The sequence below is a fragment of the Toxotes jaculatrix genome, chromosome 14, assembly GCF_017976425.1.
Source record: "Toxotes jaculatrix isolate fToxJac2 chromosome 14, fToxJac2.pri, whole genome shotgun sequence".
NCBI classification, from domain to species: Eukaryota; Metazoa; Chordata; class Actinopteri; family Toxotidae; genus Toxotes; species Toxotes jaculatrix.
The window spans coordinates 12,985,997-12,999,410 of record NC_054407.1 but is presented as its reverse complement, the minus strand read 5'-3'; the positions used below and the strand labels follow the sequence as shown (position 1 = coordinate 12,999,410).

The 13,414-nt window shown below is 40.3% G+C and overlaps 1 protein-coding gene across 2 annotated transcripts in view; it reads left to right on the top strand.

The window, feature by feature from the left end:
* gpc5c (glypican 5c) overlaps window positions 1-13,414 on the top strand; it is a 94,073-nt gene that overhangs the window by 67,076 nt on the left and 13,583 nt on the right. For both annotated transcript variants that reach the window (XM_041056015.1, XM_041056014.1), the window contains one exon: window positions 8,532-8,673. In XM_041056015.1, coding sequence (XP_040911949.1) covers window positions 8,532-8,673 — 142 coding nt within the window. The remainder of the gene's footprint in view (window positions 1-8,531; window positions 8,674-13,414) is intronic.

Below are 13,414 nucleotides of genomic sequence, written 5' to 3'. Positions count from 1 at the left end.
AACAAAACTGGCATGCAAAGACAGAATTTTTGAATTTTGAAATAATGTACCATTCATTTTAAAGTGATACTATATCATTTTTGCTGAGCAGTGGCAACAGCAGTGTCTGCAGCCACAACCAGTAATAACAGTACACGATAGATTCTGCTGGGCTCTAAGTATAGCAGTGAAGGTAAATGGAAGCAGGACACCCAAAGCAGCTGAGATCTAATGTAGAGAAAACACAGCCTATCATGCAACAATCACAAAATCATCATCATCTCAGCCCAAACCAAATTATGCTGTCCACCAATGTCAAGTCAGCACACGGCTAATCTGATTACCATGTCCGACAACATCTGAGCCTTACAGCAGTTGCGTGCTGAACTGTGGCTATAGGAGCTAGCTTCATACTGACTGAGTCACATGCAACAGGGAAGGGTCTTGCAGTCAGCTGTCCAACATGTGAATATGTTCCACTAACGTTACTATTATTTACACACCGTGGAAAATACAGTGTGGAGGCTGTCAATATGTAGCTTAGCTTTGTTATTGACCAGCTTTGTTACGGGTACAGTGTGAAGGCTGATGGTCTAGAAGTTAGCTCTGTTGATTACGAGCCAGGTTGCATAGTGACAAGATTGCCAGCTAATGAGCAAACATATTGCTTTTTTTTTACTTTTACCTTTGTTCACACCTTGTTGCCTCGGGACACACAGATGACAGGATCTCTCTCTCTCTCTCTCTGAAAAGGACTTTGCAGCCAAAACGAAAGTGATTGTGAGTTTGGTACTTTAATTAATGCATTAATTTATTTATTTAATTTCTTGGGAATTAAGCTTTTGCTTTTCATGAGATAGAATTTACTTTTTGTACATTTCAAAGTTTTTGTTACTCAGTCCAATCCTGGATGGATAAGAAAAAGTAGGACACTCTCTTATTTCTTTTATTCTGTCACACATGAACCATATTAAAGTTGATGTGCTGTAGAAGCTTCACTTATTAATGCAGTATGTGGGCTGATTATGATCATAATGATGGACATTCACGGTGAGTGACCAGGAGTGGTAACATATCAGGGGGTCTCTTCAAACCTTTTTGTGTTGCTGCCTTATAAGAGCTTCTGAAGCCCAGTTTGAAGTCTGAAAGGCTTCTGCTCCCACGGAATCGCAGCAGCAGCCGTCAGTGTCTGTTGACCCTCACATTTCTCATAAGACTTTTCATCAGCGAGGTAGATGTTGGAACATGCTCTCTGAAAACTGCTGATGTCACTCAACCTGTCATACATTTTTCAACAACATCTCCATCATTTGGCTGACAGAAACCAAAGTTCATTCACATGTATATCCACTGCACACGCACAATCTGCCTCAGTCGCTGCCTGGCAGGAGCAGGGTGTGACAGCCCAGTGCTACGGTGTGTTGCTGTGATTGACTCATTAGGGTTACACAAGGTCATGGCCAACAAAGTGTCACTAACAGTTAGCAACAGGATCAGCTTGTGCTAACTTGCCGGGCAGGGGTGTGTGACTCTGCTGTTGTTTAAAAAATGTTCTTACCATTATTCAGACCTCTTGGGAAATTTACTTAGCAAAAAGTGTAAGTGATTTTTGTCTTCAGACTTCACACTGGTTTTGTGAGGTAGAACTGATTAGTTTTTGTTGTAGAAAACACCACCATGTGGCCACTTTAAAAACTTTGACCCACGACTTTGGAGACAAAGATGCCAAATTTTCCTTTCAGTATTTGTGCAGGGATATTTCTGCCTGTACTCACCAACCATTTTTTCTATTCTCCTTTTCTATACGCCTCCTATAAACTATTTCCAACCTGCATTTTGCAATTGCAACTGTGCTTAGAGAACCCTTGTATGTGTACTACAAGTGATCTTGCAAAATTTGATGAACATATAAATATATGAATCCTCTAAGCAGTAATAACTCAGAAATCATGAGTCTAACTAACTTTTTTTCAGGTCAGGATTTAGGTAGGCTATTGCCCACCATCAACCAACATGCATGATTATATCACTATTTGTACACTAATCCAGATCCAGACACAGAAATATAAAACATTTTTATCATTGAAAAAACATATTGGAGGTTTTCATGGCCTTGGCAGATGTGTATGTGGTCTCAGAGTGAGTGTGTCCACGCATATGTTAACAGATTTTTTTTATTTTTTATTTTTTCCTTAAGCTCATATGTTTTCTAAAAAGAATAACTGTATGGCATCTAAAGTTTTATGGTCAGTGAGCTGAAAACTTAACTTCATCTTTTTGTTTTCTACAGTGTGATACACTATGGATTTCACATCAAAAGGTAAACAGGGCAAAAGATCTGTCTGTCAGATTTGGATAAAAGGTTTTTACTGGCTTCATCTTTAACCACGGAAAAGGACAACAGTAGAAAAGTACTTGGCTCACTGTGTTGTTATGCCTTTGATTTTAGAATCACTTTTGAATCAGTTTCATGTTCCATGTTGTGGATGGCAGTGCAGACTTTAACTGAAGTCCAGATTCTGACAACTACTATTGCTGTCCAGTCCAGAATTTTGGTTAATCTGACAGTCAGATGCTCTCTGTTAATGATTTAGAACTGTGTGGAAACTGGTCGGCCATAACAGGCACAATTAATCCACACAAACAATACATCGTACCTCTTCCAGAATCAGCAGCTATGGATGGCTGAGCAGTGCAGCCATCCACAGTTACTTTTGTTTGCAGTCTGTCACTCTTCCTAGAATACTTTCTATCTGTTACTTTCTTTCGCTCTCCCTCTCTGTCACACTCATACTTTTTTTTTAAATATACTTATTTCTTTCTCCTTTGGCTGGCTTTTCTTGGTCATGCAGTCTGAGATGTAGAGAGAATTGCAGCCATTTCCTCTGAAGCCAGGGACACACACACGGACACACACACACACACACACACACACTTATTCTGTCTCAGCTGAAGTTTGTTTTTACACCAAAGCATTATGGGCCTTTGCTGTATGTGAGAGAATGGAGAGAATTTTAATTTAAAAGTTGAGAGGACTTCTGCAGACTTGTAGAGATTACCGCTGTCACTTTTTCCTTAAGTCTCCTCCAGCTTTTCCTTCCCTTCTCCTTCTCTCTGTCCACGCAGTTTCACCACCACTGCCCTCAATGAGGTGATACTGTTTCAGATTGTCAGGGAAGAAAAAGAGCACATGTCTGGATGTGGGCATCCAAAGGTTCTGAATTATGATCCTGGTTCACTAGTTTGACAACAGAATCCCACATATTACACATGCACAGACATGTGCACACACACACACACTTAGACAACTACTGCGATGGTTGCAGGATTTGTATTCCATCCCCAATGACCACATTTCACATTTTTTACATTTCATAATCAGATTTTCTATTTCCACATAAAACTGGAACGTGTATCCACAGTTGCCTCCCAGTTTCATGTGCACACACACACAAACACACACACATACTTACAGCCTTGTCTTTCTTCCAAACTTCTTCAGAAGGTGATTGGTTACTCCTGGCAGTACAGATTTTAGTGTGACTAGAATGCAGTGAAATACTTGCAGGAATTCAGCCCTTGATGCTTTCAAACCTTCCCCATCATCCTCTGACCGGAGAATGGTTTTGAAAAGAAAGAGAGAGGAGAATGAGTTGGCATGGTGAGAGGAGAACTAGAAAATATTTCATGATTTGGGATTTTATTCAAAGCCTTTTGGGAATAAATGATTTGTCTTCAGATGCCAGGGTAATTTCAAGGTAATCCTCAAGAAGGCTGGCATCTTGTTTTTTTGTTTGTTTTTTTCAGCCCCTCCACCCTCAGCCCCCTCACCTGCTTACACAACTACAGACTCAGTCCTCCTGTCTGAACACTTTGTACAAAGTGATTTTTCTCTCTCTCTCTCTCTCTCTCTCTCTCTCTCTCTCTCTCTCTCTCTCTCTCTCTCTCTCTCTCTCTCTCTCTCTCTCTCTCTCTCTCTCTCTCACTTGAACCCACTACTTCTACTTCCCCTTTCTCCTCTTCCTCTGTTTGTGTCTGTCTTTTTCTCTTCACTGTCACTGTTTTATTTGGCCCATTCAGTTGTAAATCTTTCTTAGATGTTGATTTGAAATTGCAATATTCTGAACTGATTGTTCCAGTTTCACATCACACTCATTTGTCTTGATCTAGCCATCATATTGTTAATGGATCTCATGCATGTCTGTAACAATGCTAAATCTACAAAGAAAAATGGGCCAATATACTTTTTTTTTTTTACTTTTGCAATAACCTTCTACAACTGAAGAAGTGTTCAAAAGATCTAAAATGTTGAATTTTTGTGTGTGACCCTCAACACTGAAGAGAAATGGCTTTGACTTAAATCTGGCAATGATATTTAAGCAGGGCGAAATGTGTCATAAAAGAGGCTGAGACACCCATTTGTCAACCAGAGGTATTCTTAATAGCCCATAATGCAGTGCAGTCCTAAGACACATATTATAAAGAACATGCAGTTACAGAAGTTTGCCCTTGAACATCTATTAGTTCAGACCACTTCTATAAAAAGTATAAAAATGGCCATTTAATTGTACATTTTTGCTAAACTTTAACAGCTTAAATATGTATACATTTTAACATACATCATTTTCTCACTATCTATAGACTGTTGAGAAACAGCAACACTATATCTAATCCAACAGCACAGTGATATTCAGCATTGTTTTACTGTTATAAATGTCAGAAAGTGAAGGACAAGTCATGTTAGAACAAAGACATCTGTCCCTGCAGGGTTAAAGTCACAGTGAATCTCTCTGCTTTGTACATCACATAAAGGCTGCTATTGAAATATTCTGCCTACTTGCTCAAATTTACCGTATGTTACAGTGTGACAGATCAGCAGGATGAGCCTTTGGAAGGTTGTTGTTTTTTCTCTGATGACATAAAGAGACCATGCTTTGTTGAACGTGTTGTTCATCTATGGGTCCTGTGTCATTTGGTTCTAGAAAATGTTATTTTCATAGTTACATCATTTTGTGTGTTTGAAATTAACACACATGGCTTAACAATAATGTGTGTGAACAATCCTCTGATGAGATGGCTGCTTCTGCTTGAAAGAAGATAGAAAACTGGGGGAAAAAAATGCAATTTGACAAACTGCTTAAGACGCTCATTGAAACCCAGAGCTGGTCCTCAGTACAGCAACAGTCTTTTTCTATGAGAAAGCAGATAGGGAGAGAGAGACTATTCACTGCATATAATGCATTCAACTGTCTTTAATAACTCATATTGGAATATTGTTTATCTCTCTTCCTCTAGCTCTAAGGACAAATTAGAAATTTGCTTCTTCGGTATGTTGTTGAAATACCACAAGTAAGTTGCCTGTGCGTTACCTCGGAAACAACCACAGTGGAGTAGAAAGTCATAACTGAAAACTCCTGACTTAGTCACAACAAACCAACAAACTGCATTGGACAGCAGCCAGCTGACAATTCTACAACGACCCCACTGTGGTTTCCACAGCGACGGCGCCTTAATTGATTCCTTCTCTAATTAACATGCTTTAAGGACAGCTGGGCCAAGCAGCATTGTGTTAAACGTCCCCTGAACGGCACGGTTATTAGCTTAATACCCAACTGGTAATCTGGATGGTGTTGGTACACAACATTCTGCTGTTCGACAGAGCATTTGCTCGTGAACTCATGGAATGTGCGTAGAATTTATTTAGTTGCTCTGCAGAATAAAAAAAAGCTTAATGTGTTTATCATGGTTGCTGTCCAGAACCAAGGAAGATGTTTTCTCTCTCTTTTGCTGTCTGTCTTTCATTTTCATTTAATTTTCCTTTGCTAAAATATCTGTACTGATTCAGTGGATGGATACTTAAATTCTATCTTACCTCTGCACACAAATCATTGTAATTTACATCAACAGAATAGTGTCCTCAAAGGGTGTGGAGAAATAGCAGCACCTCACATTAACAGCTGAGGTAGGAAAGAGGTTTTTATTGTATCTCTTATGAGCCATGTGCCCCCTAACCAAAGCCTTCCTTATTTTAACACAGCATATCACATTGCAGCCTCAAAACAGGTGGAGCTGGTACAGCACACAGAAAGAGCTTGTCAGCAGGTTGTAATGTGAGCTAATCCATAACCATAAAATGCACAATTCGAAGCAGCATGTAATATTGTTAGCATTTTTTTCCAAGTGGTCCTCTTGTACCTAACTGTCCATCTGTGAAAACCGAGCCTTCCAGCTTTTGTGAGTGGCTTTCACTTTTGCGGTGGGCATAAGTGATATGTTTTACCTGTTTTACTGAAGGGTGCACTTGAGTTTCATGAAGCCTGGCCTTGTGGTATGGCTGTACATGACTCATTTCAGTGTAGCACTCATTTTATCCCACTCAGGCCCGAGTGAGGGGGAGTGTATTCACATTGGGTGTAAATGGGAGACATGACAGACATAATGAGTTACAATATCAAAACCCGCTAGTGTCAGGATTTTTGGTTTCCTCTTGCACTCTCCCTTGCAGAAAGTGGTAATAACTACCCTGGCATTAAAGACAGGAAGGATACCAATTTGTTCAAAACTGCTCTTCTGATAACTTTGACATCAGTTGAGCTGCTGCAGGATTATTTTTTATAATCAAACATTTATATGTCAACATCATCTAAGTTTTGTGTGGGTTTCTTATTATTTCTGCTTGTCAGTTTAAGTCCTTGACTGTCTGAGCAGCTACTCTTTTATATAATTCTTTTCCAAGTTAAGAGGGTCTAGACTGAAATATCTCACAATAAATAAATGGATGACCATGGATATTCAGTCCCCAGGTGACTTTTATCATGACTTTTGTGGTTCCCTGACTTTTTATCTAGTTGCACCAGCAAATACTTTGGTTTACCTGTTTAGCCTTTTAATTAGCAAATGTCAGCACACTAACATGCTAAACTAAGATGGTTAACAAGTTAAGCATTATACCTGCTAAACATTAGCATGTTAAGATTGTCACTGTGACTGTTCATGACTGTACCTCACATTTAGCTTTGCATTGTAATCACTGTACATAAGACCGGTCAGCTTTCATGAAATGTTTCCTTTGGGGTATTCAAGAGTTAGGAGACAACTGGTTAAAGGTCACCTTTGTTGGTAGGTGTGTTGAGTGACAGACAGAATCTGGTGTCAACACCCCAAGCCACCCCCATTCCTCCCACCCACCTCTCAACATGTCTTTAGTGATTGTTCTTTCCATATGAAGGTCAGCTGTCCTCCACGATTGATCTTTGTCTGCTTTCTCATGAATGTTTAATAGTGTGTGTGAATGTGTACATGAAGCTAAGGGATGGTCAACGTGAGCCAACCATACGTGTCTCTATTGTTCCACATGTTCCACAAATCTGGTATTCATGCCAGTCTCTTACCTTCTTATTCCAAAGCACCATTTGTTATTGAGCTCCTTGTCAGACATGGTGTGAGGGAACAAAGACCACCTTGATGATGGTGGACAGCAGGAAGGGCCAGCAGGTGGTCCAATTAGTTGGCCCCATGCTGAGAGGGAGGAACATCATAAAGAGGAGTGTTTCATGCTCCAGGCTGAGAAAGCCTTCATGCAGAACTCCAAACATAGTACAATGTGATATGTTATCCACAAGTCACAGTGTTGATTACAGTTCGCAGATGCAACAGTGATGTTGAAGTACAGATGATTATATTTCTGTCAGTAAAACATTCTTAAAGTAAAATAAGCCATGACAACAGATTTATGGCAAAAAGTTCACTGTTTATTTAAGATATGTGGTATAACAAAAGTGTAAACCGTTTTGATGCACTGCAAATTTTACATATGATGATTTGTTTAATGCATGAACTGTGAACTGGCTCTGAGAGGAACTTCGGGGAAAATAAACAAGTGTTAAGATAATTGCAGATGTTTTACATCTACATAAATAGATCATGCACCAAAAACATGGCCAGTGTTAATACATAATTTATTTGGGTTCTTGCAAACTTTACTAAATTAAAGCATTGAATATACTACTGTAGTTATTTTACCAGGAAATTTTATAAAGTTTAAAACACAATCTAAACATTGCCGTCTGAAAAAAATAGAGCTTAGTTATAAAACTTCGTTTTGTTCGGGGGGGTGCTTTCTCAAGCTTATAATCAATGCTCCTCTTAAAATGTGGTTGTAATTAAATGCATCATCCTACCACCCAGGATCCTCGCTGTTGTACACCACCCACACTGCTCTGCTATATCCCCAGGATGTTATGTGTCATCTATTGGACTCTGACATTTACAAGGCCTGCTATGTCAGGGCGATAGAAGTGGGGTGTCAACTTAAGAACAGTAACACAGGAGACACATTGTTCCCCTGGGAAACATTGTGCCCCTTACTGGTATCATATGGTGTTGCTGGATCTATAACTAGGCTCCCACAGAGGCTAATGGAGCAGATATGCCAAGATGACTCAAATTCATGTAATCATTCTTTCCTGATTGGATAGAAACAGGTAAATATGATACATTATATACATGAAGCAGTGTGTAATAAACCTTATATTGTTGTGTTTGTGGTTCAGGAGACCCAGGAGAGGTTTCCAAAACTGGGCCAGATAGAGGCCTGGGATGAGCTGGGCAGTGCGGAAACAGAGGAGGGCAGCACCACAGACTGTGATGATGAAGACGGATGTCAAGCCTCAGGAGACGGTCAAGAAAAGACTTGTAAGTGGCACATGCCATCTTCCACATGCACAAAACCTCACATGAACACAAATCCCCATTTCTGTTTTTCCTTTAGGCCTAATCTCATACCAATGTCACTCTGCTTCACTCTGCATATAAAAAACCCCACTAACCCTTTTATCATTGACGCAACTTCCACACTGTGCCGACACTAATCTTTGTGATGATTCACAGGTTCATTGGGATATTTTTAATTGTGCTCTGCTTTAACCAACTGATTTTGTGCAATGTATACCCATGGACAAATCTTCCTCTGAATTGTTTTTCTGTGGATCACCACAAAGTGACTCTTTCATTCACTTCTTAAATGGCAAGGGAAATTCACTTCTACTGTATCTCCTTGAGGCTACAACAAAGGTGGCGGCACAGGGGGTTGTTCAGATCCTGAGACAAGAAGCCAGTTTACAGCTGGCACACACACATGCACCAGCGATGAGGTGTTAGAGCTGGTGTTGCCTTTGATGAGAATAATGTGATCTCCTGCAGAAGCTTCACGTTAATCATTTCTAATTATCATGTTTTTGTCATGTATTTATCATGTATTTTCCACCTACACAGTCAAACAAAGGAGTCTGGTGTGAAGCATTGTCTTGCTAGCATGGAAGGAGCAGAGAGGAATATGGAGGAGCAAAAATACTCTCATCCATGTGCACAGAAACAGCGGGTGCCAGTTTAGGTGTAAATGTTATGTTTTTTTTTTTTTTCTCCATGTGGCTGGTAAATAGACCATCAGGGGATACTGTACGCCGAGACATCTTAGCAAGCAGACAGGAAAACATAATGAGGGAAAGGCCCAGTGATAAGATCCTTACTGGAGTAAGCTGATTCTTTTTGGATTCCCCAAGTGCAAGACTGCAGAAAAGCCAGATGCTGATTCAGCAGTCTCTTCGTACATAACGTGTTTAGTCTGTCCAGCATAGACACGTTTTGCACAGAGGGCACGACACATACATCAACATGTGCCTTATGATGAACATAAAACAGATTGGGTGTGCTGGTGGCCTAGATGTTTAAGATTCTGACCATGTAGTCGCACTATCTGCCCCTTCAAATTTGGCCAGAGACCTGTAGTGCTTGTCATCCTTCCTCTGGTACCCTTGCATATCACTTCTCCACTTTCTGTTATCGAAGTAAAGGCAAAAGTGTCCCAAAAGATGCTTTAGAATGAGACACTGGTATGTGAGAAGACATTCAACAGTCTTCTCACCTACCAACAAACCTGAAACTGGAGCCACACCCTTATCGATTTTTGGCAAATCACTAAAATTTTGACTATTGTCAAAAAAATTTTTTTGGGTTGTTCTTGAGACAGTGCTGCTCACTAGATACAGAAGCCTTCAATATAGCTGTATGGAAATTTTCAGCACTTCCTCTTATGTCACCACAAGGCCAACACTGACATTGTGTTTTGGCCTGTTAACTTTCAGCACACTAACATATCAAAATGGTTTTTCCACCACCTCCGAGGCACTGCAATGGACGGCAAAAACACAAACAGGAAGTAGGGCATATCTCATCAGTGTTTCCTCCAATCATGATGACAAGTGCTTAAGTGGTAATCAAATCCTTATTGCACTCAAAACATTTTCTGTGCTTGGTGCAGTTTAATGTAACTACTTGCAGCTATATTTAGTCCTGAAAGTAAAGTAAAAACAGCAGTGTCAGTTCAAATTAATCAAAGTCAATTAGTCAAGCACAAAAATAATAATCCCATTATGAGGTATTCGCCATTCCAATATGCGTGTGGTGTAAGGGCTCTAAATTGGACACAAAAGATCACAATGGGCAGTGTGGCTTAAAACCACTGGATTACTTTTTTAGGGTGGCAAGAAGGCTATCCACACCACAATACAGCTAATACACCAATCAATAGCTATTACATTCCCAGTTACACATAGCTCTGGACAAGTCTTTGCTCTCTGCTCCTTGTTGTGATGTGGATAAAACATGCCAGCCTTTCTTGGAGCCCTGACAGCAGAACCAGTATTCCAACAGCAGGGGATAATCAATCAAAACCACTGTCTGAGATTTACTGAACAAAAGCCATTAGTCTGTGCTCAAAGTATAAATCCATATCCTGGTGAGCTCTGAACAAAACCATACAGCTTGGAAGGGTATTTGGCCCATTGGTATCTATGAAATAAGATTACAGCATTGGCCCTATTATAAGACAACTCTGACCATGGCACAGAGTGATTCACTTCTCTGAAGACTAACAGCAAGATCAGGGCAACACTTGTCCTCCATTTTCAGTGCATCAGCCATTTACACTGGCTAAGGCTGGCTTTGAACTGTGTTGTGTGTATGCTCAGCTATTTTGACAATTTCCTAAGCTTTCAGGTGGATAACTGAAAAGTGAAAACCATTCTTCAATTCCATCTCATTCTGCACTCTCGCACTCCAGTCAAGCTTTTTGAAATGACCAGTTTTGGATCTAGGATTTCCTTTGATTTCTGCCTCACTGATCACCAGGTGATGCCTGAAAATTGGCATCTCAGTGGAACACTAACTCAATGAGATTTACAAATATTAAAGGGTAAACCAACTTAAAAAAAAAAAAGAACTATATCATTCTCTTCCAACGTCACAAAAATTGGTTAACTGTAATTGAACCAAACATCAGCTTTCTGTTAAAGAAATTCCTTAGGTAGGTGGGGTTGTAATGCATTACATGGATCGGAAGCAACGTCCATCGGCCTGTGCGTTTGTTTGCCTATGTAGATGTGGCAGAGCTCCCGAGGTCCATGTTAAAAGGGAGCATGACCACCCACTGTTCTTGTTTAAGAGAGACTTCATTACCAAGTTAATGAACAGCGCTAATCTGCAGAAGACAGACTCTGCGTCTCTATCATCACTCAGATATGATGGAACTGCTGCAAGCCTTACTGAGGAGATAGGATGCATGCACACACCCTCCTGCATACTGAAAGTATGCTTAGGAATGCAGATACAGATGGTTCTTCATACATACCTAAGATCGGTGGCTGTGAAAACCAAGGGATTGTAGGCAACCACATGAAAACTGAACTATGAATGTGGCGTAATTTTACTGTTTGACACTGTCAAACAAAACAGCTATAGACAAGAGTTGGAAAAGTCATGTTCTTTTCACATACTCCAATTTGTTATCCACTATTACAGGAAAGCACAGTCTGATTGCATGATGTCATGCCTGTTTGATCTTGGTTCAGATCCTGCTACTCTTGCCTGGAGACATGCTAGCGTACTTTGTGTGCCAACTAGACAAGGCCTGGCCATGTACGAACTGCCATGACCACAGCCATGAACAGGCGAATAAATCAGTGAATCTTTAATGAACCATATCATCCCACTCCCCTGCAGCTATGAGAGCCTCTTCTGTGGTGCGTTTTGTGGCGTGACTATGGCCTGTTAACTCTATTATCCCAGGAACACTTATGGCTGCTACTTCAAAAGGAGCTATTCATATGTAGCTAGCTCATTAAAGTATTAATCTAAGACCTGCAGTGGCACATTAGTCCACTATCTCTCCATTAGATTAAGAGAGAAGACTCTGTGTCTGTGAATCAAAAGGTAAAACTTTACTTTATTTGTCTGTCTGCTTTCCTGAGTCCAGCAGTCTTGTGTGAGTCTCTTGCTGAGTTGGTGCTGCCTTTTCTTCGCCTTTTGTGCAGATCTAAAAAAAAAATGGACAGGCAAGCGGAGGAGAAAATAAGTTGGGGTTTTTTGCATTGTTTTTTGCATTGAAAGTGCAAGAGAAGGTAAAAGTTTGCTTTTAGTTTTCATGAAATCTTAAAGGAGTTTAGGATGGAACGTGGGAGATTAAAACAAAAAATCCCACTGCTACACCTTTTGTATTAGACTGCAGTATAGTTTTGTTTGTGCTGCTGAGTTGAGACAGTCTGCCTGGCAAAGGTGTGAGAAGCCATAAAAACACAAGGAGGAGAAAGCAGGTTATCCATCTCAGAGGAGGAGGAGAAGTAAATGCATGGATAAACACTTCCTGTGATTGAGCCGGAGGGATGTGCAGTGGAAAAGTGTGAATCGTACAGCCATGAAAGTACAATTCTCTTTTGGTAACAAACACCATCTGTCAGGAACACTGGTGAGCTCATCAAGAAAGTGAAGACACCCCCGGCATTGCTCACACACTCTGCAGTTCAGTGGCTAAACCTATTAGCATGAATCCACTGGCAATGATTGTTTTGCTTTGCCATCCTGTCAGAGAACATAATTATCTAAATGTGACAAGATACGAAGATTTAAGAGTGGATCACTGCACTTCTGTAATTTTTGAACAGAGGGACAAATATATTAAGCTTCTTAGCCTCTCCTTGTGTGCCCTCATACAGAATGAAACAGCTGGCTTGTTGTTTGGAAGTGTAGACCTGACCCTAAGGAAAGTAAACTTTGAAATACTATTTCACATCCACAGCTGTTAATTTTGTGATTTTTTTTTCTTTTTTAGTATAGTGTAAGCAAATTTCACTCTACCTTTAAACACACACACATGCACACACACAGAAACTTACACACTCGCGCACACATTCATTGAGAGGTTGGGCTGTACAGCCCTAGAAGGCCCCAATCAGCAGGTTCTGAATTTAAGTCTGAAGGGCACCAGAACGAAATCTGTACTCCCCATCCATCAATGCCCAATGTTCCTAGTGTGTCTTTCACTCTATCCCTTGCATACACATATACACGCATACGCACACACGCACACACACACACACACACA